The sequence below is a fragment of the Citrus sinensis genome, chromosome 2 (assembly GCF_022201045.2).
Source record: "Citrus sinensis cultivar Valencia sweet orange chromosome 2, DVS_A1.0, whole genome shotgun sequence".
Taxonomy (NCBI): domain Eukaryota; kingdom Viridiplantae; phylum Streptophyta; class Magnoliopsida; order Sapindales; family Rutaceae; genus Citrus; species Citrus sinensis.
The window spans coordinates 199,264-226,722 of record NC_068557.1 but is presented as its reverse complement, the minus strand read 5'-3'; the positions used below and the strand labels follow the sequence as shown (position 1 = coordinate 226,722).

Sequence of the window (27,459 nt, the reverse complement as noted above, 5' to 3'; positions counted from 1 at the left end):
TTCAAATTGCCTTTGGTTGAGGGGGTATAATAATCAACGTTTATTTTTTAAAAAATATTTATAAGATTGTGATTTTTACCAACATTTGTTATTCTTTTTATTAACAGGAAAACATCAAGGCTCTAATTCTTAATTAGTTTTTGTATGTGTTTTTTTTAAATTTAAAATAAAGATAATAATTTAACCATCTTATATTTTTTGCCACCTTTTTAAATCAAACTTAACATTAAACTCTTCCAACGAACACTGCTCGTCTTTAATTTTTTAAAGTTATTCTTCAATAAATTTTTATTTACTCCATATATCTTTAATCGTGCAAAGTGTTTGCTGCTTATGAAATCTTTTTATTAGTGTAATTTTTTTAAAGAGATTAATAATTCTTTAAAAAGGATATAATACAAGATTTTTAAAAATTTAAAACAGTTATAATATCTTAATTCATCCAAAAAGAAAGAGATAGGGAAATTTTTTTTTTTCTTGCTATATGAATTTAGTTGAAAGAAATTAAGGAATATTCAGGGCTTCAGCCTTCAAGCACAAGATCCACTTATCAACAACTCAGCAGAAGCCACGTGGCATACATGATGAAACGAAGGACAAACAAAACAATGATTCAGGGCCACTAGTAAAGTACATGTAATCTAAACCTCTTCTTTTTCTTGGAGACCAATCTCTGTGTCCTTCCCAAAATGATTTTCAGCTCATATCATAACTGACACACAATCAAGAAGCTAAAGAGACCAACAGTTGCAGGTTTTATTAGCCATGTCTTTGGCTCCAAGTAGCTACGCGTCTCTTTACTCGCCACCACCATTGCCAAGAACCAATCAAAACCCCTTTTTGTTCTCTCAAAACAGTCATGTTTGGTTCAAAAAGAACTGTTTTTTGAGCGCTTCAGGGTGTTCTTGCAATACCCTTTTGGTGAAACCATCTGTTTTTGTGGCTAAAGCATCAGAAACTGAAGCACAGGCATCGCCAGAAGCTGAGAGTGGAAGTGAAGAACAAGAAGAGAAGTACGAAGAGTATGAGGTTGAAATAGAGCAGCCTTACGGGCTGAAATTTGCCAAAGGAAGGGATGGTGGGACCTACATCGATGCTATTGCCCCTGGTGGATCGGCTGATAAGACTGGCATGTTTCAAGTTGGTGATAAAGTTCTTGCCACCAGGTATAATTTCCGTTCTGCTGCAATTCTCAAGTGATGTTGAATCATGAATCATGACTCATGAGAATACTGATTCTAAAGGTGGTTTATATATACGTTCTGTTAGCAGAATTGTAAATGATGTCTTTTTAGTTGTTTCTACCACAGCTCTTTGCTGAAGTTTCCTTGGATTTGGCTTGTTTATTGTTTAATGATTATCGGTTAAGATCAAAATTGTGTATTCTTGTTGATTTTTGATGGCATTAATGGATGGGAAAGTGACATAAGAATTCTAAATTTGTTTGCAGTGCAGTGTTTGGGACGGAAATATGGCCTGCCGCTGAATATGGGAGGACAATGTACACTATTCGCCAGAGAGTTGGCCCATTGCTTATGAAAATGCAAAAGAGATACGGTCGGTTGTTCACTAATTCTTTCATTTCGTACTCCAGACTAGCCGTCATCAATTTCTTTTGTTATATTATAAATTTTCTTGTTCTGTCGAGGTTAAATAAAAAAAAGACACATTCATAGAAGAACAACTGCACTTCAACATCTCCAACTATCATCTCATTGATGTAGGAAATCAAAGTGCAAATGTACTTTATGCTGTCTTTGCGAATCCTTCGTCTTGATCTTATCTTGAAGAAAAGGACTGCGTGTTTCAGGGAAAATGGAGCAGACGGGTGAATTATCTGAAAAGGAGATTATAAGAGCTGAGAGGAACTCAGGTGTAATTAGTAACAGAGTGAGGGAAATCCAAGTGAGTATGATTTCTTAAGAATGGAGGTCACGTTGAACTTGAAATTGCACGCTAGCACTCATCATCTCTTTTGCATTTTTATGTGACTCAATTTTTGTGTAAGATGACACCAGTGTAGTTTCGACAACTTGATTGTGAATGCAGATGCAAAATTACATGAAAAAGAAGGAACAGAAAGAACGCCGAGAACAGGATCTTCGTGAAGGGCTGCAACTTTATAGGTAGCTCTGGCACTTTATCTTGACCATTTGCTTTTTATTATTTTGTTTCATGTTGGCTTTTTTTTTTTTTTTTTTTTTGGGGGATCTGTGGTCATTTTCCATGAACACGAAAATTTCATAACTATCAAAACCGCTGGTAGTGACATATTTCATTTGACTTAGGACTGGCAAATATGAGGTAGCTCGGGAGAAGTTTGAGTCTGTATTAGGATCAAAACCAACTCCAGAGGAAAGTTCAGTGGCTAGCTACAATGTTGCATGTTGTTACTCTAAGCTTAATCAGGTACCGCTCTTGTTAGCATTAATAGAGTGACATTGAATAATATCATGAAGACAAATGCCTTTGATTTTCCAATTATGTTAATTGAATATATAAAATTTCATGATATCTTGGAAACTCTGCCAGGTAAAAGCCGGGCTCTCAGCGCTTGAAGATGCATTGCTGGCGGGATACGAAGACTTTAAGGTAATATATGGATCATAGAACGGTTGCTTAGAATTTAGATGAGCCTACAAAGTATCTGAAATTATTGAAATGGTTAACAGAGAGTCCGGACAGATCCTGACTTAGAAAATCTCAGAGCTTCCGAGGAATTTGATGTTCTTCTAAAAAGGTTTGATGAGTCATTTATCAATGAGAACGCCATCAATGCCATTAAGTCATTGTTCGGGTTATTAGACAAGAAATAAATCCTTGAATTTGCTCTAACTTACTCAAAGGACTAAAGTTGGTGATTGCTCAAAGCTGCAAAAGGGAACGAAGGCTTAGTGTAGCTTTTATGCTTTTGTTCACAGCATTCATTGTTTGAAGGTGAGATTTGAACAATTTTATAATGTTTCGGTGGATAGTTCGTGTTTTTTTGGGCAATTCTGGACAAGAAGATTGCTAAGAACTTAAAAACAGAAATACGAATGCTTTCATTTCTTCTCTGCAACAACAATATGTTCAGCTCCTTTCAAATGTTCTTAATGTTTCCACAGTTTGGCACTCGAAGCACCATACAAGATTTAATGGAATAACACAATGGGCACTTCATAAAAAACGAAAAATGTTTAACGTCTCCTCTTAAAATTTGATCCAATTGCTCACCTGATGCTTTAATTAACTTCCGAAAGCAATCAAGCGGGAATGTTGCTTGTAAATGGTCGAACTGATAAAATATCTCAGGATCAAATCTTGACCACACATATTATAACACACAGATTACAAACTAAAATTTCTGACAAAAGATGGTTATAGCCGCAATCGCGGCATTTTATCAAACATTAAATGTACAACCAAAACTGTCTTTGGCACATAACAAGGCAGCTTAAAAGGCTTTTCAATATTCCAACAACTTCCAAGCCTTGATGCAATTCCCAGAAGCTCAAAGAACTTTACATCTTCTTCCCATTCTCTTATTTCTATGAAAAATGAAAAAATTGACGATACACATACACGTGGATTCCACGTTATGCAAAATTTGTTGCAAGCTCAAAATGAAACTTGAATTGGAAAACATGAAAGCCAGAATAGCATCGTTCATCAATTTGGATTGATAAAGGCATCTTTCACCTTTTTTCTTTTTTCTTTTTCAGGTCTAAGCTTCAAAATCCTGAAAATAACGCCAAACTCAGAGCTTTTCTTTACCTGCTTATTAGAAACCTACAGGATCTTCACGAACATATACACCTAAGGTTTGCATTGCCCCCGTGAAAACGAAAATCAAAATGGGTAGAGGAGAATTTACAACGTCAAAAGAAAAACAATGTTGCAATCGTACTTGTGGATTATTTCTTCAAACTATTGAAAGAGAGGACTTTCTTCCCGTACGGGCTGGTTCTCAGCACAGGAACATGGGGTCTTATTGCATCAACCAATGCTGAATGAACACCTCCCTACTCATCATAAACATATATGAAAAAAAGAAAATCTCAATGTGAAGAAATATGGTAATAGTCCAAAATCATAAAATAGTTACCAGTCATTTTTTAATGCAGACTTATGATAATAGATGCAAATTATAAGAAAACAAAAAGCATAGCACAATTGTGCAGTATTTTCCTGGTAATAAGAGTATCGAACAATGAATCTACTCACCTTAGATTGCTGCAATGCTGCTTGAATAACATAATTTCCATAAGGATCTAGCATGACTTGATCCAGGTGAGTGTTACTTATCGGTTTTGTGAGTTGTTTATGGTATCAGAATTATGCTCTCATACTTTCTCCATAGTAAGTGTTCGTTTATTTGTGTCAATTAATTATTGTTTCTGCTGCAGTTTCTTATTTTGTTTTCAGTCCTATATTATAATTTTTGTTTGGATCGTATGTTCACTTTAATTTGATTTTTCTCCATTGGAATCCACTTGAAAATTCTAATGTAAAATTCTTTAAAACACCCGTGATCTACACACCCTTGATCGTATGTTCACTTTAATTGTTTGAACAATAGTACTATTATATTTTACGTATTAGTGAACGTTCCTTTTTTTTTTTAATATCACAACCCTAGTGTGTGTGTGTGTGTGTAAAATATATGATTGTCATTATCATATTTGATATGAATTATGAAGCTCATTGCATTTTGAATCAAGCGACTTTGTTTTAGCACCTTGTATAAGTTTGAGAATGTTAGGGAAAAAGAGAAAATTAAAAAGATTTGGGTAAATAATTTAAGCTTGTTTACTATGGTCAACTTTATAATGTTACAACACTGGAAACATACTTTGATTTTGAAATTCACCATACATAATTAACAACACATTTTGCTAAATATTTAACTATTTTTTCTAATTATTTATTTCTTCAGCACAATAAAAGAAGAAATAATATGATTATGAATTATCCTCCTCCATATGTTCAATGAAAGTTTCCAACATTGATTCTCATTCTAACAAGAAAACTAAAACTTTTGCGGCTGACACATGCATACAACATCCTCAGATGGTCTACAATTTTAGCAACATTTAAAGTTCAAGTTGTAGCATGCGAGAGGATATGACGATGGCCTCAATTCCTGATAGCATGCGTAATATGACGGTGGCGGAATGTGTTGATCAGAATGGGAATTGGTTGTGGAACAGATTCAGTTCTTTGTTGAATAACCATGCTGTTTTGAGGATTGCTTCCATGGCTCCTCCGTCGGCAGCGAGAGGTGATGATAGGGTGTATTGGGGTGCTTCAAATACGGGAACTTTCACAGTCCAATCAGCTTATCATGTGCTCACGAGTCATTCTCCCGTTGAAGACAGTCACGACTGGCGGCATTTGTGGCAATGGAGGGGGCCTCAAAGTACAAGAATTTTTTTATGGTTATTATGCCATGATCGTTTGAAGACAGGATATGAGCTTGCTGGAAGGCACCTTGACATTGACCCATTATGTGGGCGGTGCCATGCACAGGTTGAGAGCTCTTTGCATGCAATTCGGGACTGTGTGTACTCGAAAGGTGTTTGGAGGAAGCTAGTTCCCGTGGCTAGGCAGCACGGCTTCTTTAGCCATCCTCTTCGGGAATGGCTCATGTTGAATCTTAGGAGAAGGACCTGTGAGATGGGGAGTTTATATTGGCAGGTCACGTTTGGTGTTGCTGCTTGGAGAATTTGGTATTGGAGGAATCAGTTGATGTCCAAAAACAAGAGCTGGAATGGTGACTTGATTGTTCGTGATATTAAGGCAAGGGCTGAGAATATCTGTTCTACCCTCTCAACCATAGTCTATAAAAGAAATACAAGGATTCAAAAATGAATTCGTTGGGCTCCTCCAACATGGCCTTATGCGTGCTTAAATACGGGTGGTGCAAGGAAAGGAAATGGAGATACGGGTGCGGGAGGTCTGTTGCGGGACTGTCATGGTAGGTTCATTCATGGCTTCAGCACAAATCTTGGAGTGTGTTCGGTTATAAAGGCTGAACCCTGGGGTGTTTTTCATGGATTAAGAATGGTATGGGTCCTTGGCTATAGACGTATTCAAGTTGGAATTGATAACTGTAGTGTGGTGCAGCTTATAAAAGGAGGATAATGTTAATGTCAATGACCTTTCGGCTATAATCCAAATGATTTAGGAGCTCATGAGGAGGGATTGGAGTCTTCAAATTAATCCCATCTAATGCGAAGTCAATTTGACAGCTGATTTTCTTGCTACGCATGATTTGCGTTTGCCAGTTGAAGTGCATTTTTTTTTAATTCTACCCCTTTAGGATTGAGTTCTATTTTATATTCGGATATGTATGGGGTGGCTCACCCCCATTTTGTGTTCCTTTAGCTCTTCTTCTTTAGAGCCCTCCTTTTATTAAAAAAAAAGGTTCAAGTTGTAGTAGCTTAAATGAATGCTATTACGCAACAATATATACAATTTAACTTTCCATGCATATGCATCTCCAGTGAATGTTGATAGCAGCTGGTCACTTCTCATTTTGTCAAATTTGTCAAATCCCCCATGTATATATCTCAGGAGACTTGGAATGGAATATAGCTAGGTTCTCTTTCATGTTTTACTTAAAAAAAATAAAACGAGATCTTTTTAGTTTTGAACAAGCTAGCCGGTCCCCTATCCTCAATCAGTTGGCCACTGCTGCATTGCCGGTAGTGCTTGATAAGAATGGTATGTTAGAATACCACAGAATTAAGGTAAAGAGAATAATGTGAATTTTTCTCCGTGTTTTGTGCTCATATCACAACAAAACTATTGCCCATTACTTGTCCAAAAGAACAATCGATTCAACGTTTATAGATATCATCCAACGGTGATAAAATTTATCAACCAAGTAAAAGAAAACCAAAGCTCTTGCTGCGAACAATGCCTGCATGCATTATTTACCACATGGTATATTATTTAGTAGGCATGTAATTGAGCTGCTTACGTTAAATGCTCTCCAATGCAAGCTTCCAGATAGTCCTCATGTTCAGTTCCCCCAGACGATTAACAGCACTCCGGGGAGACATGTTCCCTCTTTCTACTTCCTCAACAACCTCTTGGACAGTATCTTGGAAACCCATAGCTTTCTTAATCTGGAATGTCCGTTTAGTAACTTGAACCGATCTGAGTCTTTCGCTGAGCAGAGAGTTAATAGCTTCTTCATCAACTGGTGCTCCATCTCGGCGAAAAGATGTCAGGCTCAGAGCTGCCAATAACCGATCTTTAACATCCTTATCAGTAATTTCATTCCGAGACAATTGCAAGAGCAACGAACGAACAGAATCACGGAGTCCCAGTTTTTCTTTGATCAAAAGAACAGCCTCTTCTTTGGCCACAGCCGAGCCACGAACTTCGTCAAGGATAGATTGCACAGCACGCCATGTTCCAGCTTGTTCATCATGAGATTCAAGAGCCATAGCTTCTATTGGCTAATTAATACATAAATTTGACAAAAAGAAATGGATATCAGTACAAAAAATTAAGATACCAACATAGTATCATCAAGAACGTAACTACTGGAACTTGTGAAATGAATTATATATATAGATATTCATCAAGAACTACTGAAAATTTTGAATGAATGGGATCGTGGTCATGATGATGAATTATGCACATAGAAGAAAGAAGAAACTACGTACAAGGTTTACTTTGAAGAGGGATAAAAAAAAAAAGAAAAAAAAAAAAGAAACAGCAAAAGTCCCACGTAAAAGAAAATCAAAACAAACTAAATACACAAAAAGAAATGCAAGTGACTATGATTAGGAACCTTCCAAAACAGACCAACACAAACAACACAAGAAAAAACTCAAAACTAACTACACGGAGCTGTGTCTTCTTTGTGAGTGAAGAGAATAAAGAACGATGGCAGAGGTGAATTGGGCTAGCGTTATTCTGGGTGACTGATGCAAGAATCCCTGGCAATTACTCCGCTGACCCATGGCAAAGTGCCCATGCCACCTTTTACGGCGGCTCTGACGCTTCTGACACCATGGTAGGAGCATACGGTTACGGGAACTTGTACAGCCAGGGCTACGGCATGAACACAGCGGCGCATTTTGACCTTGCCATGCCCATGTTCCTCAAGATTGCTGAGTACCGCGCCGGCATCGTCCCCGTCTCCTACCGCCGGGTACCATGCCGCAAGAAGGGAGGAATCAGGTTCACATTAAACGGGTTCCGTTACAGCGCAGCTGCTCCAAACCCTCGCTTAGTAGAGGATTTGGTGGCGGCGGTGAAGACAGCTTGTGGGATTAAGGTGGCGGGTACTTAACAGTGTCCACCGTATTATCCAAAACAGACCAACACAAACAAACACAAGAAAACGAGAAACAGAGAAATATCTAAAATGAAAACTTACTTGTGTTGTGCAACAAGTTTAGAACATACAGTCTCTCTCTACTTTCATACTGTTAACGTTTGTAGGCGATGACCAACCACTTTTATTTTTTAAATGTTTCACGTATCCCTTTAAAAAATGAGAAATTATTTATCATTATTTTTCGTTTTGAAAGGGGTTTTGACGTTAACTTGTTGAAACTTTTCTTAGCCATCTGGCAAATATCACAAAAAATAATACAAGAGGAAAACACGACCATTCGCCGGCTCATGAGCTAATGGGTATTATTTATCAGATGACATTCTTTTTCAACCGAATAATGTAGTGGTTGGTTATGGAATGTGAACACTTTAGAACAAAATAAATTAATGCAAATAATCACAATTCTCTAAGATTCAACACCATATCGAATGGGATTATTGAAGGCAGCTTAAGAATGCACGTGGGATTATTATCATGCATATATATATAATGACAATAATATGCAAACACTAGTTTTTTAAAAAAAAATATATTAAAAAAATACACAAATTTTGGCAAAAAATTAAACGCTTCATTTTTATTTTTTTTTTATCTCTTGTTTCTATGAAGATGCACGTTTTGTTATGTCCATTAATTTTCTAATATGTATAGGAATTAAACTTGCTAACGCAGTCGTCAAAAGCATTCGTGCGCTGCGTTCACCAGGGAAGCTTTGCATAAATTTGTGGCGTGGGAGTGGTTGGTAAGTGGATGTTAACACAGGTGGTGAGGTGCGATGTGACCGTTGCTCTACCAAGAAACTAAAGAAGAAAGTTGTTTTTTTCCCAATTTTTCTTTATACCAAAGAGAATTTTTTATTATAGGAGCCCCTAAGATGCCACTCTCGAACCAGGTGGGACCACCAAGCTTTGCATAATTTGTTATTGCGTGGACTAAGTCTGTACAAGAAATTCAAAGCGAACAATTTTCATTAGAAAAAGAAAAACTGGAGAACGAGGTAATAAGGTGGACTCGACTAGCTTACAGAATCTGTAAGCTACAGACTGCAGCATCAGCCGTTGGATGTGGTTGGATGTGGAGTGAGAAACTGAACAATAGAAAATCGGATGGTGGGATGACGGGAGATGTTTGTTACAGAATCTGTACCATAGACAGGTCCGTAATAAGGTTACTAATTTTTGACTTCTGACCTGACTAGCTTACAGAATCTGTAAGCTACAGACTGCAGCATCAGCCGTTGGATGTGGTTGGATGTGGTTGAGTGAGAAACTAAACAATAGAAAATCGGATGGTGGGATGACGGGAGATGTTTGTTACAGATTCTGTAAGCTAAGCAAGTCCCTTGATTTTATTCAACATGCAGCCAAATTTGGAAGGGTCTTAGAACTAAGTGGCAAGTGGATTGCCTTAATCAAAATTAGTGTCTTGTCTGGTGTTTGACTTTTTATAGTCATAACAAATTACTTTTCGTGCCCGATATCCAGGAGTTAAGACTGTTATGTATTTTAATGGTGTCCTTTATATATCAATTAGTTTATAAACCAACTTAACTGCTTACCAAACTATTTATTATTATTCTTTTAACAATTTTTTTTGTTGTTGCTGATCATATCTACTTCATGATTAATAATATTTTATACACATGCAATATCAATAGATTGGCATGTAATAATGACCACATCGTTCAACATTAATTCAAAGTGAGGATGTGCTGGGAAATTATTGATTATTATTAAGATTGTGTTCCTTTTTTTTTTTTTTTGTGGGGTTTTTTTGGTTAATATGAAAAACTACATAATTAAGAGATTAAGAGTAACGACATATATATATATCACTGTGTATTGTAGGCATCCCAAAGTAATACAATAATAATAAATAAATAAAGAGAAAATTAAAGTTTTTGCATAAAAAATATCCTCATAAACCAACATTTAAATTTTAAAGTAATAGAAACTAAAAGTCTAAAACGAATGCTATCATACAACCTATGCTATTCCATTTCCCTATCCTCTGGTGACTGACCAAATAATAGGGTGAATAGTGATTGAAGATAAATGAAAGAATCCGATCATTCAACCATCAAAAGCTTATCTCCACGTGTCCACTTCTTGGTATAGGCCATAAGGTGGCATCTATTTTTGAAGGGTGTACGACTAGGGGTGGGTAAAATTGGGTTCGGATCAACCCCATCGGGTTTTGGATTGGATGAAAATTCATCCGAATTCAACCCGAACTTAAAATCCGACCCGATCCGATCCGAATTATATTCGGATCGGATCGTGTTATAAATTCGGGTTAAGTTCGGATCGGATCGGATGCGGTTTGGGTTATATTTGAATCAATTTAGGCCTATTCGGGTCGGGTACAATTCGAAAATACATAATTACCTATTATTAACAAACACCAAATACCAATTAAACATTAATCTTTCACACATTACATATAATATACATCTATAGCATCACTGTCAGAGGCTCAAAGCTTCCAAAGCCCAAAGTCAACAGCCAAAGTTCGGGTCGCAGCTTACCGGGTTTCGAATGTGGACTTATACGTTAAAATTGTATAACATTATCTTTTTTAATTTTTTTTTAACAAATAATAGGGATTACATTTGCTAATAACTAAACAAAGACATTCTAACCATTGAAAATAGTTTTCCATTAAATCTTATGGTGAGAGACAAATTTCGAAATACCTTACTCCGAGTGTAAAATAATCAAATTTTTATACGTATTAATTATCCTTATGCTTTTGAAAAAGTGTTGATAATGAAATTCAAAATTTTGGTATATTTTATTTTATTTAAGAAGAAGTAACAGAAAATGAATCTCCACAAACTAAATAAAAATACAGATCAGAGTGCAGTTACCAAAATATTAGCTACTTACTATATGCTCTCAGTAGCCAAATGAAGATTGAGATTCATGCTTTGCGTAACTGTCAACCAAAATTCAAATGACTTTAGTTTTAATAGATACGTGGACCGCAAAATTCAAATGGCTAATTGTTATACACAAATCACGCTTGACAAAGACAGGGCCATAAAATTACAAGATACGTGGGCCGCAAGCTCCTGTAGCTGTAGATTTTCATCATATAACAGATGTTAGCGACTGCCTACTGATTGTTGCCTTGATTCGCTTCGGCTTTGGACTTTCCGTATAAGAAAAAAAAAAAAAAATGCAATATGCCATTGGCGGGATTTGGTCGGTCATCAACTTCTGCTGACGCTACTCTTTACTCACGTTCCAGGAAGTTGAAGATTCTTTTCCCTCTTCAAAGTAATCAACAAAACAAAATTAATAAAAAAAAAATCCGAAGACTATTCAGCATAAGGCAAACGACAAAATCGTCTCAAGGCCCTGGTCTAGTTAAATATCAATATATATATATATATATATATATATATATATATATAAGGTAGGAAGATATATCCCATTTTAAATAATTGGATCTTATTTATAGGAATGTTTCAGTTTTTCAAAATAATATGTTTTTTTTTTTAAACTAGTAAATTAACAGGATAATATATAACAGATCCTTTTATAAACTTGTAACTGTGGTCATTTGCCATGAACACACAAATTTCATAACTATCAAAACCGCTGGTGGTGAGATATTTCATTTGACTTAGGACTGGCAATTATGAGGAAGCTCGTGAGAAGTTCGAGCCTGTATTAGGATCAAAACCAACTCCAGAGGAAAGTTCAGTGGCAAGCTACAATGTTGCATGTTGTTACTCTAAGCTTAATCAGGTACCGCTGTTGTTAGCATCAATAAAGTGACATTGAATAATATCATGAAGACAAATGCCTTTGATTTTCCAATTATGTTAATTGAATATACGAAATTTCATGGTATCTTGGAAACTCTGCCAGGTAAAAGCTGGGCTCTCAGCACTTGAAGATGCATTGCTGGCGGGATACGAAGACTTTAAGGTAATATATATGGATCATAGAACCGTTGCTTAGAATTTAGTTGAGCCTTCAAAGTATCTGAAATTATTGAAATGGTTAACAGAGAGTCCGGACAGATCCTGACTTAGAAAATCTCAGAGCTTCCGAGGAATTTGATGTTCTTCTAAAAAGGTTTGATGAGTCATTTATCAATGAGAACGCCATCAATGCCATTAAGTCATTGTTCGGGTTATTAGACAAGAAATAAATCCTTGAATTTGCTCTAACTTACTCAAAGGACTAAAGTTGGTGATTGCTCAAAGCTGCAAAAGGGAACGAAGGCTTAGTGTAGCTTTTATGCTTTTGTTCACAGCATTCATTGTTTGAAGGTGAGATTTGAACAATTTTATAATGTTTCGGTGGATAGTTCGTGTTTTTTTTGGCAATTCTGGACAAGAAGATTGCTAAGAACTTAAAAACAGAAATACGAATGCTTTCATTTCTTCTCTGCAACAACAATATGTTTAGCTCCTTTCAAATGTTCTTAATGTTTCCACAGTTTGGCACTCGAAGCACCGTACAAGATTTAATGGAATAAATAACACAATGGGCATTTCATAAAAAAAGGAAAAAATTTTAACGTCTCCTCTTAAAATTTGATCCGATTGCTCACCTGATGCTTTAATTAACTTCCGAAAGCAATCAAACGGGAATTTTGCTTGTAAAGGGTCGAACTGATAAAAGATCTCAGGATCAAATCTTGATCACACACAGATTACAAACTAAAATTTCAGACAAAAGATGATTATAGCCGCAATCGCGGCATTTTATAAAACATTAAATGTACAACCAAAACTGTCTTTGGCACATAACAAGGCGGCTTAAAAGGCTTTTCAATATTCCAACAACTTCCAAGCCTTGATACAATTCCCAGAAGCTCAAAGAACTTTACATCTTCTTCACATTCTCTTATTTCTATGAAAAATGAAAAAAATTGACGATATACATACACGTGGATTCCACGTTATGCAAAATTTGTTGCAAGCTCAAAATGAAACTTGAATTGGAAAACATGAAAGCCAGAATAGCATCGTTCATCAATTTAGATTGATAAAGGCATCTTTCACCTTTTTTCTTTTTTCTTTTTCAGGTCTAAGCTTCAAAATCCTGAAAATAATACCAAACTCAGAGCTTTTCTTTACCTGCTTATTTGAAACCTACAGGATCTTCACGAACATATACACCTAAGGTTTGCATTGCCCCCGTGAAAACAAAAATCAAACTGGGTAGAGGAGAATTTACAACGTCAAAAGAAAAACAATGTTGCAATCGTACTTGTGAATTATTTCTTCAAACTATTGCAAGAGAGGACTTTCTTCCCGTATGGGCTGGTTCTCAGCACAGGAACATGGGGTCTTATTGCATCAACCAATGCCGAATGAACACCTCCCTACTCATCACAAACATATACAAAAAAAAAGAAAATTTCGATGTGAAGAAATATGATAATAGTCCAAAATCATATAATAGTTACCAGTCATTTGTTAATGCAGAGTTATGATAATAGATGCAAAATATAAGGAAACAAAAAGCATTAGCACACTTGTGCAGTATTTTCCTGGTAATAAGAATATCAAACAATGAATCTACTCACCTTAGATTGCTGCAATGCTGCTTGAATAACATAATTTCCATAAGGATCTAGCATGACTTGATCCAGGTGAGCGTTACTTATCAGTTCCTGGATTATATGAGCACGGCGTTCATCATCTCCATATTTTAGGCATTTCTCAACAACATTACTACTATATTTCTGCATGGACAAGTCCCCGTAGTTACCCTCCAACTGATCAAGAATATCCATTGTTGCCCAAGGGAGTCGAAGCTCAAAAACAAATTGCACAACATAGTTCCTGCACAGTTAAAAGTTAGATTTCAAAGTTCAAAATTATAAAATTAAATATGCATAGAATGCTTTCAAATCATCTATGAGGTAAGTGTAACAAATCTGCTTGGTCTGGCATATTAAAGCATTTTCTCTACTTATAAATTTATGGCATGAAACTGGTGACCCTTACCTTCAGATTTACACTGATTTGCAAGAAGTAAAAGAACCCCTGCAGTTAATTTTTAGCATAAAAACAACCTGTGCCAACCAATTAAAGTTCTAATAATTTCTATGCTCTAATTCATAGGCCACCATTTCAACACGGTTCTCATGGAGTAAAGTGCACCCATACTCTTTCTTCCAAAAATAAATAAACAAATAAAGTGCATTCATACTCCAATTATAAAGAGTGAAAAGTTCTAAAGCCAAGCAGTTAATTGACATTTGAATAATGCATTCTTAAATGGAAGAGGAAAAATAAGTTACCCAAATGGATCTTGTGAAAGGATTAGAGCATTTGAGGTGATCTTGCTGACTAAACGATGTCTTTGCTCACCCTCAGAATGAGTAAGGCACTTTTGAATCACACAACAACCATGGCGATCAGTGGCAAGCTCAACACAATTATTAGTAGTGGCTTGGAAAAGGAACTGCAGAAGAAAGAATTGCCAGTATTTTTAGTTTATCTGTTGAACAGCTGGATTTACAACAAACAAAATCATTATCAGACAATTCGATACGGAAGAACCGAGTACAACACTATCAGGAAAGTAAAACTTGTCAAACAGGGGTAACTGGTTTTCCGAGAAACCTGAAGTCGGGTTTAAAACCATATGGCAAGGGTCTTCAGAATCACATAAAATTTTTGTATCAGTATCCAAATAAATCAGCGTACATGTTCATTACTTTTGTTCATGATAGCAAGTTTAAACATTTTGAAGAGTTAAAAGACATTCTCAACACATAATTTCCCATCCTAGTGCTCATTCAAATGCACATTTTCGGTTGAAGGAAAAACTATGCAAAACTATAAGTTTACCTATGGCATTTCAACCTGTTTAACCTCCTAGAAGTAATCAAATTAGCCCTCATCTCCCGTTAATGGCATATCATTGAAGAGCAGGAATTCCAAAGAAATAAAAAGAATGAAAAGAGCCAATGCTTGTAGGACCATTCTACCAAAATTTGATATTCGAACAGTTCGAAAAACTTGAGAACACTATGATCAAGTGAATTTGTCTACCATGTCTGACTCGCATATGAAAAGATGCACTTCCTTCTAAATAGAATGTATGTGACATATGACAGTGGTTCATAGGTTCTACTGTGAAACAGATAAAATTCGCCATATCATAATTTGTTCAAATTTTAACAGCACAATATACACATGTATACATGGCTATATTTTCCAGAACTCTCATGTTTGACACTTTGTGTCAGTGTCGAAACGTTGCACTGATGTACATGTATAAAGATAGAAGGAAAAAAGTGATCTTGTTTATATAAAAGTAATCCTCAATCCTATAAGCTTTGCATAATATACTCAAACTTCAAATTCCAATTAACTTCTTCCATTGTGTAACTTATTGAATATAAAACTAAGAGTTGAGAAGTATAGTCACTGAAAGTAAGAATTTTGACTAGATACCTACAAATATAGGGAACTTGAACCAGACATCCAAGTTATCCTTGGTACCCTCAATGATGAATAATATTTCCCCTAAAGGATTTGATTCCCCTACTCCCTAGACAATCATAAATTAAGGTGATCACAGTAATGTATTTTTTTTACCATCGGTGATGATACGAACAGAAATGAACAAAATGTAGAGAGATTAGACAATTACCTTACTGTACTCAGGCAGTAAATACAGTAAGCACCGTTGAGCAACGTGATTGCCATTCATATTCTTTATCAAAGTCACTATACCAGGTTTCAGTGAGGAAACAACCAAGGAAAATTGCTCTGGACTCTTAAGAGTTTCAATAACCTTTTGAACAGCCCGAGTCCTGAGAAACAAAATGCTAATAGTTAAAGCATATCATGATAGGACAGAGAAATGGCGTAGGTTGTAACAGCAGACAGACAGACAATGAGATAAATACACACACTCGAGCATCCCTGACACTGCAGTGAAAGAGAGAATAAAAAAGATAACTAAATAAATAAAAAGAGGCAGGGAGGGATCAACCCATGCATGTCACACGAAATTCTGACAAGATCTCCAGCTTTTCTGGTGATGGCTTGAAGTATTTGCATCCTCTGGTCCTCATTACAAACTTCAAGCAGCTTCTGGACCAAGTAATTTCCAAAGGGGTCAGTCATGAGCTCAACAATATGATCAATGATCTCAACAAAAATCTTTTCAATATCTTCTAATGTGCCCTCAGAAATTTTTCTTTGTAAGAAGCGGCAACCATGTTGGTCCTTTGCCATGAGATATATTCTGCCAGTGACTTCTTCGACAGAATTATATTTCTGAGGTTGTGGCCTAATAATTTTGAGATCCATGGAGTCTGAAGATAAAGGCCATGAGTTCAAACCATCAATCTGAAAGCATCCAGCATTTGGAGTAGATAAGCTGAGGCATAGATGACCATTTGATAGAAGTTTCCCACTCTGATTGATATGATTAAGTGATTCATGTCCTCCAACAGTTCCAAATTTGACAGCTTTAAGAGTGTTCAACCCTTGAGATCTTGTTAGAATCTTTTCAGGAAAACTCTGCTTTCCCACTTTGCCCAAAACATGCATAGGATTACAATCTGTAGAGGAAAAAGCAGAATTCAAATGATTTATACCCCTTGGGACTGCATAAGCATCCCAAAATTGTTCTTGATTAGATTGTTCAAGTCGGTTTGGCATCTCAAAGCACGGTTGTCTCATGGTGCGGCCCATTAACTTAGATGGAATGCTTCCATTCTGTTGAATAGGATGCTGGGATTCCGATCGCTGATTGCGAAGCTGCTGCAGATACAGATACTGCTGTTGCATCCTATGATATTGTTCCTGGTCAATGTTTCTCCAGCTGATGGGAGGCTGGTTTAAATGTTGTGAATGTAAGTATGGAAACGAGGATTGGGTATCTGCAAAGTATTGCTGCGGATCAGACATTACGGGAAACTCTACTCCAGGAACAGGCACATTAGACAGAAACCGGAATCCTTGCAACGAATGAGCATTCGGCAAGGCACCAGAGAAATTTTCGACTGGCTGACGATAGCCAACTTGCAGCTTCTTGAGTTCTTGAACATCAAGATTGACCATATTTGAACTTTCTTGCCTAACTTTTGTCAAGTCAAATTCATCAAAACCACTAGGTACACTATTTGTTGACTGGAAAGAGGAAGCAACCATCAGCTGTGAATCCACATTAGAAACAGGTTCCTTTAAGCCATTTGGATGTTGACAATCCAATAAAACAGCATAATTTGGTGAAGAGTTACAATTTGCCCAAGGACTCACAGGTTCAATTGGTATCCCACCATTGAATCTCAATTCTGCAAATGCAGATGTCAAGGACTGATCATCAGGAAGATTTGCTTCCTCTTGCGGAATCCTCTTGATTGGTGATTGCTGAGATTTGTTCACCAATATTTTTCCCTCATCTAAATTTCCATTGTTTTTGAGTTTTTCGGCCAAAGGCCCTTTGCTGGAATTGACAGTGATAGGTGGCAAGATATAATTCGAAGACACCCGTTTGGGTCCAGTGTCCTCAGAATGTGTATTCCCAGAAGTAGCATTCGGTATCTCACCAAGAAGCTTTTCAAATTCATCAACCACCAGCTCACTCCTCCTGTCTTCCATTTTTACAAATTACAAAATTTTTGCAAATTCCTTCTACTGAATAAAGCAAACTTGACTAGCCAATGCTGATTCACGAAAAACCCTTCAATGCACAAAATGAAATGTCAAGAGGGCACTCATAAAATAGACATGTGACGATCACTGAACTGAATTTTATCCAACATGCAAACCGAAAAATTATCAACGTCATTTCCAACTACTATACACCAATCTATACACAAGAATTACAACCCACATTGTAAAACAACACATCACTCAGAATCCCCCAAACAAAATTTGAACAATTCCACAGTCCAATATGAGCCCATCAATTGAAATACAGCCAAATTGCAGTACTCTTAGAATCAATGGATTTCATCACCAAAATAAATAAATTTCTTCATATTTTTTAACTAATGCAGCTATAATCACAGTCTCCAACCTAAAAGATCAATTAAAATTTTAGAAAGAAATGAAAAATAAGAAAACAGTAACCACAGTTTAACAATTACAAGAACCCAGTTCACATACAAAGGCCATAAAACACTTCGTCGTTATCATCATCGTGGTCATCAGAGTGATCAAAGCAATTCCAAGACAACTTTTGTCAACTTTTACATGTAACAATTCAGAAACAAACAAATCAGAATAATGTGAAAATTCCAACCCAAACAAAAAACCAAAAATTCGATCTTTTTGTCAAAAGAGGCCAAACCCAGAAGCCTCTGATCGTCGAAATGAATCAAAATTCTATCTTTCCAGCACAAAAGTAATCGAGAACCAAAAAGAAATAAACCCAATTGAGAAAAAACAATAAAATATCACAATGCAGAAGAAAACAGGAAACGATCATCATCATGACCATCATCAAAGACTCACCAGCAACAACGGAAGGAGAGCTGGCATTAGAGGAGCAACAACAATGAAGACGCCATGACTCCACCACACTCAACACTACACAAAAAGAAATGAAATTTCACACAGGATTGTTGTGAATTTTTATTTTATTTTATTTTTTTGTTAAGTGTGATTTAGATAGAACACAAAGAGAGTGATGTAGGTAAGGTTAAAGAGTGAGGCGGCGTGAAGAAGAAGAAGAGGTTTTCAAAGTAAACAAAAACATAACTCAAAGATAATAAAGAGAGAGATTACGAATGATTTTTATGAATTATGATTATGTCAAAAGCTTATGTATGCGTTTATGTTGTTTTGCAATTTGCCAAAAACAAAAACACTACAACAACACTCACCAACTACAATACGAGATTTGGCAGCTTCAGACCACTCCTCTAATTACTTAACACAACACACCATCATCATATTAGAAATCAACCATGCATATGAATATATTTATATATATGTTTCATATGCATGGCAATGGCAATGGCAATGGCATGTAATGTTATGAATTCTATGTAAAGCCATAATTCATTTTCTTTCACTTTCCTCTCTCTACATATCACTTACACTTAACTTTCTTCCCTTTGCTCTTTGGCATGTTTTTTGATTGTGTCATCACCTTTTGCCTTTATTTTAAGTGCTTATAATAATGTTTTCTTTTTTAATCTATTATATAGTTTTTTGATACTGTCTACATTATTATATTCATTTGATATTCTTCATTGTTGTGTTTTACAGTACCATATTCTTTTGTCATGTCCACTCATCATTTTTGCTACTCCCACATCTTTGTTTCATTTTTTTGGCGTGATTAATTATTTTAAGGGTATCTTCCTTTTACTCCCCCTCCCCCCCCCCCCCCCAACCCAAATTATAATGTAACGACCTAAATACTCTAGTGAGAGTTGAGAACATAATATTTGCCAAAATAAAAATCATAGTAAAAAAAGTTTTCATTTAATTGGATTCACACTATATCTTGTATGGTATGATCTTATGTGTATATTGATATAAATAATAATAAGTTAGTAACAACCACAACATCAATTAAAGCTAAGAAAATTAAAGATTAAATATTTTTAATGTATGCCCTTAATATATATATATATATATAATTTTAATATAAGCCCTTAAAAATTATATATATAATACACGCGCGCGCGCACACACACACACACCTCAAAATGCCAAAAAAATTCATGTTGATTGTAATTATATAAATTTATTTTAGAACCCAACTTTTTCTTGTGAAATTTCATCTGAATGACTTTGCTTGTGTGAGAAGATGGGAGTGCCCAAATCAAAGTTAGGTTTTGAATATGAGAAATGAAACTGTTGAAACTGCTGGTTGGCAGCATTCTTTGGACCATTATTAAGTGCTATAAAGTAAATTAATTACATTAGACAATGTTTTTAATATCACCGTTAATTTATTTAATAAGATTAAAGCTCTTATACCTTAGAATTTATGGTATGTTACTAAGAGCATATAATAACCTTTGTTTGACTAAGAATTGTCTCGGAGTGTTAGCATTCTTTAAACTCTTATCATAAACACAAAATTAACCTAATTTGATGATTATAAATTAATGCAATTGCGTACAAGTAGTTTAAAGGCAACCATGGGGGCCCGTCCTGCTCAGCCCCCTCTTCTTTGGTTGTAGGGATATGGACCCTTTTATTTTTGGACATTTTCAGCCTAAAGTTTTTAGGAAAACAAGTTGTTTATTTATACTACTTGTGAGACATAAAAATGGAGAAAAAAAAAAAGAAACAATAAATGAAAAGTTGAAGACTTTAAGTAGATATGGGGAAAACCATGCCTTATTGCTTCAAAGATTCTAGGTCTATAGGTTGTACATATATAGATCACTAATGGTCAAACTTAATCAACACAAAGATGAACAGTGAAAGAGTTTGAGTCTGTTGAGAGATGCATCATTGTGAATATTTATTTATAAATTTTATTCTGTTTGCCAAATAAACTCCATACTATATAGTTGAATAAACACCAATAAGCCCTAGATTGTGGATAAACTATCTAAATTCAAATCCACGTCAAAAGATCACAATAATATTTTCACTATTTATCTTATCACCACCTGGAATGTGTCTATGCCTTCTCATGCAAGTAATAGCCATGAACTGTGATGATTTTGTCCAAACGTGGATGCTGTCACTCGTGCAATAGCAAGATAGGCCAAATTCTTCACAATTCTTGTCGTAATTTCCGATACGGAAAAGAGGAGACCTGCCTCTTTAAGCCAATTGACAAGCAACAAGTTGACATCATAAGTGCTCAAAAATTGTACCAAAATGTGCTCAAAGTCAGAAAAAGATTGAATCAGATATTCCACTCAAGTCTCTTCGTTCCCACGCAAATGCATGAATTGGGAAAATTGTGACGGTCTCTTTCATGCGATGAATTTTCATCTACCCAAGAGACAAAGAAAGTAAAATGACGCCTCATTATCCAAGTGTCACTGCCGGCTGTTTGATATTATAACTTGAAAACTGCACTTAAAAAAAAATTAAACTAATCTACTATTTATAAAATAAAAATTTACAATCCTTATTTTTTCATTAAAATTATCACTTGAATATCATATTACTACACATTATTAATTTTTTATTTCATAACGAACTTTTAAAAGCTACAATACTACAACATCAACCGGACCTCTATTAAAACACAATTCATGATTATATCACCCCAGAATCTGATGTTATAGAGCGTGCTTGTAACGTAATAATACCAGTCACCTTACCGTCACTAGAACTTAAAGCATACGTGCCAAAAAGGAAAAATGATTTACATGAGGAATTTTGCAATGACTTGTTTATATGAATATTGAATACGGTGCACATTAGCCGCTGCTACTACTAACTGCATTATTCGAGCAGCAGAGCAAATCTTTGTAATAATCGATTACCACGCCAAACACATTTTAATGGTGTAAAATCATGTAACCATTCAAGACCAAGAGTTATAACATTTAAGCTCGAGGAACAGTGAACAGTAACAAATGTGAGTACCCGCAGAATTAGTATCAGACTGTGAAGGAGATGAGCAAAATAAAATTTCTTTCACTCAAAAAGTTCAAAATCATTGCAATTGTACATCTAATTGCAAATTAATACGAGCCGTACTCTGGCAAGCTATCCTCACCAGAATCCATAAACTCTACTAAGTCGAGTAATTGAATTTACAAGAAGAAGAGAACCCAACGCTGTCAAACTGAAAGATAGTTGCTATAACGAAGTCAGAACCTTATTTGCTTGCCTCCCGTGACCTTGTTAATTAGCTTAGTATCCATATCCTGAAACAACAAATGGTAACAATAAGTTGGTAAGCAAAAAATGTTACACAGAAGCTCGGGTGTAACAATTAAGGCAGTACACCATGTGAGTTGTTTAAGATCAGCAAATATAAACCTGAGTTGTCCATAGGGTTACCCGCAGGCATAGCGGGTTCAGGCTCCTTGATCTCAACCACCACACAGTCGGACATCAAGAAGGTTTTTGCCACCGAGGAAGCATGCTCCAAGCAACATCTAACCACCTTTATAGTAGTACAAACATTCATCAGTAAGGAACACGATTAACATTGGTTTCTGACTCCAAATAAATCATAAAAAAGAGAAAAAGGTATGCATATTTATGACTGTTGCTACAGAGCAATGGCAATACAGCAACTAACCTTGGTAGGATCAATAATTCCTGCAGCCATTAGATCTTCGTAGTTTCCAGTTGCAGCATTGTATCCATATTTATGATTGTCACTTGAAAGCACCTGCAAATAGAGATATGAATTTCAACTGGAACAACAAAATCTGTAACCTGACAACACATTATAGTAAACCTTACAAGAGTACTAAAAAACTATACCTTCTCGCTGACCACACTTCCATTAACACCGGCATTTTTGGCAATTAATTTCAGTGGGTAGCACAGAGCTCTTTTAACAATATCTGCTCCAACCTGCCATTCATCAAGAAGGAAGTCCCAGTTAACAATTTATGCGTTTCAACAAAATCTTGAAGTTGATACAACACATTACCTTTTCTTCATCATTATCAAGGGTTTCCTTAATGGCATCCACCTTAGATGAGAGTCTCAGTAGAGTACATCCGCCACCAACTACGATACCTTCCTCAACTGCAGCCTGAAAATCATATGAAGATGTATAATTTAACACTGGTTTACTCATGATGACAATCCAAAAGGGGAAAATACTAATGTTTTTCATAGAGCAGTGCCAGCGTAAGTTACCTTTGTTGCATTAAGAGCATCTTCGACTCTCAACTTCTTCTCTTTAAGCTCTGTCTCAGTTTGAGCTCCAACCTTAAAAGTTCAAGGGGATATCAATACACAAGTTGGATATGAAATATAATGTCATAAATCACATTCTCACTTGAAGCGACTGAAAATTTACCTGTATGACAGCAACACCACCTGACAGTTTAGCAATTCTTTCATTAAGCTTCTCCCTTTCATAGTCTTGCTCAGCGTTCTGAAAGGAGAAAAATTTTGAAGTCAGCCCAGAACATTTCTTCTAACAAGATAATAAAAGTTTCACATATTCAAGCATTAGCTCTATGCACACAAGTAAGAGAAAGAGAGAGGGACAAAAAGTCACCTCAATTAGAGTTCTGATTTGCGCCACTCGTTTGCTCACTGCATCCTGGGTGCTGCCATCCCCCACAATGGTGGTGGTATCCTTTGTGAGCACAACTTTAGAAGCATTACCTAGGACCTCCTTGCCAACTTTGTCCAAGGCAAGTCCCACCTCATCTCTGATTACAGTTCCTGCATGCCAAGAGATAACCCAATCAGCAGCATGGATTATGATTAAGCAGGCAGTTGAAAATAATGAGAACGAAGACTCTTAGAAAAACACTTATATCCCACAATTATGAATGGACATAAGTTTAAGGATACCCAACAGGAACTCCAAATATTTTCACTGGACAAAAGAACGACCAATATTATGCATCAAAATCATAAAACATTATTTGCGCTGACCTCCAGTCAAAATAGCAATGTCGTCAAGGTACTGGCTCTTGCGCTCTCCAAAACCAGGAGCTTTAAGAGCAGCAATCTTCAATGCACCTCTCAGCTTGTTCACGACAAGAGTTGCCAGTGCTTCTTGCTCAATATCTTCTGCAATAATCAAAATTGGGTATGCACCTCTAATCGCATCTTCCAAAACGTTGATAAGGTCCCTTGCATTGGTAATCTTTTTATCCACAAGAAGCAACTGAAAAAAAGTACACAACATAAACATTAACCTTTACAGGATAAAAAACAAGAGTAATTTTATGGCGGGCGAATGTAAGAAGTTGAAAGTCATGATAGATTTTATACCTTGCAGTTCTCATATTCAACTGCCATTTTCTCACTATCAGTGACGAAGTAGGGAGAAATATAACCACGATCAAATTGCATTCCCTCAACAACATAGAGCATATTCTCAGCACTTTTTCCCTCTTCAAGGGTCACCACACCCTTACGTCCCACTTTACTCATGGCTTCTGCAATCATATTCCCAACTTCATAGTTGTTCCCTGCACTAACAGCTGCTACATCGGCAAGTTCACTATCTTCAACCTGCAACCCCACATATTCGCATTAAATCCTATACGCAAAATCTGATTAATATACACAAAAAATTGCAATGGTGGCTTGATATTTGGAAACCTTGTTCAATAAAATTTCCCATTACCTCTTTTGACATCTGCTTGAGCTCAGAAACAAGAGCCTTAGATGTCTTCTCAATGCCTCTTGTGATAAGAACAGGATTTGCACCAGCTGCCACGACCTGAATCATTGAACTTAGTAATTAACAAAGAAGGCACAATTTCCAAAATTATCATGCTACTAAGATGATCAACAAAACCATCACAAAGAACTATCACGCTGTACCAACCTTAACACCTTCAGCTATAAGCCCTTGCGCAAGAACAACAGATGTTGTTGTTCCATCACCAGCCAAGTCATTAGTCTTGGCAGCTGCTTGTCTCACTAATTTAGCACCAATGTTCTCAACCGGGTCCTCTAACTCAACCTGGATAAAGTTAGTAGAACAAACTGTTAATAATCTCATACATCGAGTAGATTTTCACAATAGAAGAAAAATAATATGGAAAAGTTCTACAAACATGTTAAAAAGGATTAAAATTTCGGCAGAACAGGTAACACAATAGATGATAAAATTGCAATAATAAAATTTCAAATTCTAAACACATGGTTGCCTTCTAGCTCAATAGAACATCATAAACAATGGAGCAAATACATACTTCTTTGGCCACAGTTACACCATCATTCACAATTTTTGGGGCACCGTACTTGCTCTCTAGAACAACATTCCTGCCCTTGGGACCAAGGGTAACTCCAACTAGATCTGCAAGCTTGTTGACACCATTCTGTAAAATGCAAACACAGATTGGGAGACATCAAAAACTAAATAAAGAAAGAAAGTTGCAATGGAACATTAACCAAAAACCCATCAGTGTTTTAGCACCAAGACTCACTTGAAGTTTCTTCATGGCATATCCATCCTTGTTGAAATGCAAGTCCTTTGCCGCATAAATCTTAGGTGTGCGGGCCCTGCGTAGAGCTACACTCTGTCTCCTGCCGAATGAACTTGAAGAAATGGAAGCAAGTGATGACAATTTGTTCGAAGAAGATGCAAGCTTCTTATCAGTCATTCGTCCATTAGGAGCAATCATGGAGCTAATGGAAGACATGGCAGTGAAAGTCGACGCCATTTATTCGTTTAAACCTGCCATCATTGACAAAGTAAGCTCAGCCAAAGTATGCTGATAAGATTACCCACTCACAAAGCAGAAGATTCATTGTGAATATAAAAATCTGCAAACATGAGATTCTCTTCCACCCATGGTATTACAGAAAAGAAATCAAAGTAAATAAGGGAATCTTCATTTAGATACAAAAGCATTTGTACACCCACAATCTTATTTTCACCAAGTTAGCCTCACAAACTATCAATAACTTCAATCCTTAATTCAACAACTTTCACATATACTCAAGAATATAAAAACCAAAGACAACTAAACTGTATATTGCATTTGATCAAACACGGTATCAATTTTCACAATAACAACAAAAATAACCAACTAGAAGGGAAAAAAATTTAAAAAAAAAAATCCCAGCAAACATCACCAACGTTCAATTAAAATAAATACTCCTCTTTATTCAAAATTCGAAAGCCTCTAATTCTACAAAGTCATTGAAGCAAAATGAACAATCACGATTAGACTCACAAATTCAAACTACTATTATTTATCTGAAAAGAAAAATAGAGCACAAAACCCCACACAGCATACAGAAAACATTAAACAAAAAGCAGCAGAAAAATCAAACTTGCATGCATATCATTATACCCATTATCCATTTTCAACCCAAAACCTCATCTTTCTCATTTCCCAACACAACAAACAAACCCAGAGCAAATAAAAAGGAAAGAACTTTGAACAAAATACAAAATGAAATGAAAAAAGCTTCAAGGGTTTTGTTGAACTCACTGTGAGACGGCGGAAAGTGCGAGAGTTTTAGGGTTTAAAGAGATAAGGGGAGCTGCAGGCAGAGTAGGAGCTGAGAGTTGGTGGCTTTTGTTGATAATATAAAGGGCAAACGGTTTCTTAGCTCTTGAAGCTTCGAGTGCATCTCGACCGTTGGATTTAAGTCGAAGGCCGTTCGTTTGTCTTTACTTTGGAACACTCTAGAACATCTCTTCTACTCTACTTACTTTAGTTTAGTGTTGTAGTAGTGTTTTGTATTTTGTACTCTCTACTCTACATATGATTTTCACATTCAATTATATAACTCTGCATAAAAAAATTTATATGGGCAATATATATATAGATGTTTGGATTTTGAATTTTCTTAAAATTTGAAAAAAGTTTAAAAATTATATGTGTAAATATATGCTATGATAAAAAATTTCTCATACTCTTAAGAAAATCTAAGAATTTGAATTGGAAAATTATTACATATATAATTTTGAAATTACAAATTTAAACACCATAATCGTAAAATTGTAGGATACTTTCAAATATTTAGAAGAATTAAATATATACTACTAGTACATCATAAGTTTGAATCTCCTCATCTATGGTATAATTTAAAATATTGAATATGCAATTTACGTAATTAAGTACAAAATGAACCAAAAATATGTTCAATAATTATAACAATTAACTTACTCAAGCACACAAGAGACTTAAGTTCTTCACATTTACATCTATTGAGTTTCACTTTTAATGGTCCCTTTATAAGCATGCATGTTATGCTACTATTGTAAGCAGGAAACTTTAAATTTTTCTTTTTTTTCAAAAAAAAAAATTGAGGTTTGGAATTAAATTTGAAAAGAAATTCCCATACTTCGTATTTGTATTTTAAAAGATTTCATATTTGCTTCAAAACTATACTTTTTTTTTTATCGGAAGTTTGTCCTTTAATATTTCAATCTTGGTGTTGTTGGATGTTGTGAATATTATTACGATTTATTATAGCTTTGTTGTATTTGTTGGAAAAAAAATGATTGACTCAAAAGCATGATAAAATAGAATAAGGAGGCGATCACCCCCTCCAGTAATGAAATAATACGTTAATTTATATATGG

The 27,459-nt window shown here is 35.6% G+C and overlaps 3 protein-coding genes across 8 annotated transcripts; 1 reads left to right on the top strand and 2 right to left on the bottom strand.

The window, feature by feature from the left end:
* Positions 1–635: 635 nt before the first annotated feature.
* On the top strand, positions 636–12,673 carry LOC102624726 (hypothetical protein). 2 transcript variants are annotated; one of them, XM_052435211.1, is made up of 7 exons: positions 636–1,166; positions 1,451–1,557; positions 1,811–1,905; positions 2,050–2,126; positions 2,289–2,409; positions 2,533–2,592; positions 12,362–12,673. In XM_052435211.1, the coding sequence occupies exons 1-7, from the start codon at positions 766–768 to the stop codon at positions 12,503–12,505; spliced, it is 1,005 nt and encodes a 334-aa protein (XP_052291171.1). In that variant the 5' UTR covers positions 636–765; the 3' UTR covers positions 12,506–12,673. The 2 variants fall into 2 exon arrangements, with proteins under 2 accessions (XP_052291171.1, XP_006488948.1); XM_006488885.4 differs by lacking the exon at positions 12,362–12,673 and adding an exon at positions 2,673–3,067 and having other exon boundaries at positions 637–1,166.
* Positions 2,910–19,404, bottom strand: LOC102624254 (pumilio homolog 12). 5 transcript variants are annotated; one of them, XM_052435210.1, is made up of 7 exons: positions 18,792–19,130; positions 16,318–18,015; positions 15,973–16,135; positions 14,612–14,775; positions 13,892–14,150; positions 13,573–13,687; positions 2,910–3,798 (listed from the first exon to the last, which is right to left on the bottom strand). In XM_052435210.1, the coding sequence occupies exons 2-6, from the start codon at positions 17,931–17,933 to the stop codon at positions 13,580–13,582; spliced, it is 2,310 nt and encodes a 769-aa protein (XP_052291170.1). In that variant the 5' UTR covers positions 17,934–18,015; positions 18,792–19,130; the 3' UTR covers positions 2,910–3,798; positions 13,573–13,579. The 5 variants fall into 5 exon arrangements, with proteins under 5 accessions (XP_052291170.1, XP_024958629.1, XP_006488947.1 ...); XM_025102861.2 differs by lacking the exon at positions 2,910–3,798 and adding an exon at positions 19,163–19,404 and having other exon boundaries at positions 13,098–13,687; positions 18,792–18,866; XM_006488884.3 differs by lacking the exon at positions 2,910–3,798 and adding an exon at positions 13,098–13,481.
* Positions 19,405–21,879: 2,475 nt separating this feature from the next.
* Positions 21,880–26,525, bottom strand: LOC102625215 (ruBisCO large subunit-binding protein subunit beta, chloroplastic). Its single transcript, XM_006488887.3, has 15 exons — positions 26,360–26,525; positions 25,346–25,596; positions 25,112–25,237; positions 24,742–24,879; positions 24,538–24,633; positions 24,180–24,422; positions 23,838–24,072; positions 23,452–23,621; positions 23,248–23,325; positions 23,085–23,156; positions 22,873–22,977; positions 22,701–22,793; positions 22,513–22,605; positions 22,248–22,374; positions 21,880–22,132 (listed from the first exon to the last, which is right to left on the bottom strand). Exons 2-15 carry the CDS (start codon positions 25,580–25,582, stop codon positions 22,119–22,121), a joined length of 1,827 nt encoding a protein of 608 aa, XP_006488950.1. The 5' UTR covers positions 25,583–25,596; positions 26,360–26,525; the 3' UTR covers positions 21,880–22,118.
* Between the last annotated feature and the right edge of the window lie 934 nt (positions 26,526–27,459).

Coding starts and splice junctions, on each gene's coding strand:
- LOC102624726 (XM_052435211.1), top strand. CDS start 766: ATGTCTTTGGCTCCAAGTAGCTACGCGTCTCTTTACTCGCCACCACCA. Junction 2,127..2,288: donor GAAGGGCTGCAACTTTATAG/GTAGCTCTGGCA, acceptor CATTTGACTTAG/GACTGGCAAATATGAGGTAG. Junction 2,593..12,361: donor CGGGATACGAAGACTTTAAG/GTAATATATGGA, acceptor AATGGTTAACAG/AGAGTCCGGACAGATCCTGA.
- LOC102625215 (XM_006488887.3), bottom strand. CDS start 25,582: ATGGCGTCGACTTTCACTGCCATGTCTTCCATTAGCTCCATGATTGCT. Junction 24,073..24,179: donor TTGAATATGAGAACTGCAAG/GTATAAAATCTA, acceptor ACTTTTTTTCAG/TTGCTTCTTGTGGATAAAAA. Junction 22,978..23,084: donor ATGCTCTTAATGCAACAAAG/GTAACTTACGCT, acceptor TATGATTTTCAG/GCTGCAGTTGAGGAAGGTAT.
- LOC102624254 (XM_025102861.2), bottom strand. CDS start 17,933: ATGGAAGACAGGAGGAGTGAGCTGGTGGTTGATGAATTTGAAAAGCTT. Junction 14,776..15,972: donor TACTGCCTGAGTACAGTAAG/GTAATTGTCTAA, acceptor TTTCTTCTGCAG/TTCCTTTTCCAAGCCACTAC. Junction 14,151..14,611: donor CTTTCACAAGATCCATTTGG/GTAACTTATTTT, acceptor TTAACTGTGCAG/GAACTATGTTGTGCAATTTG.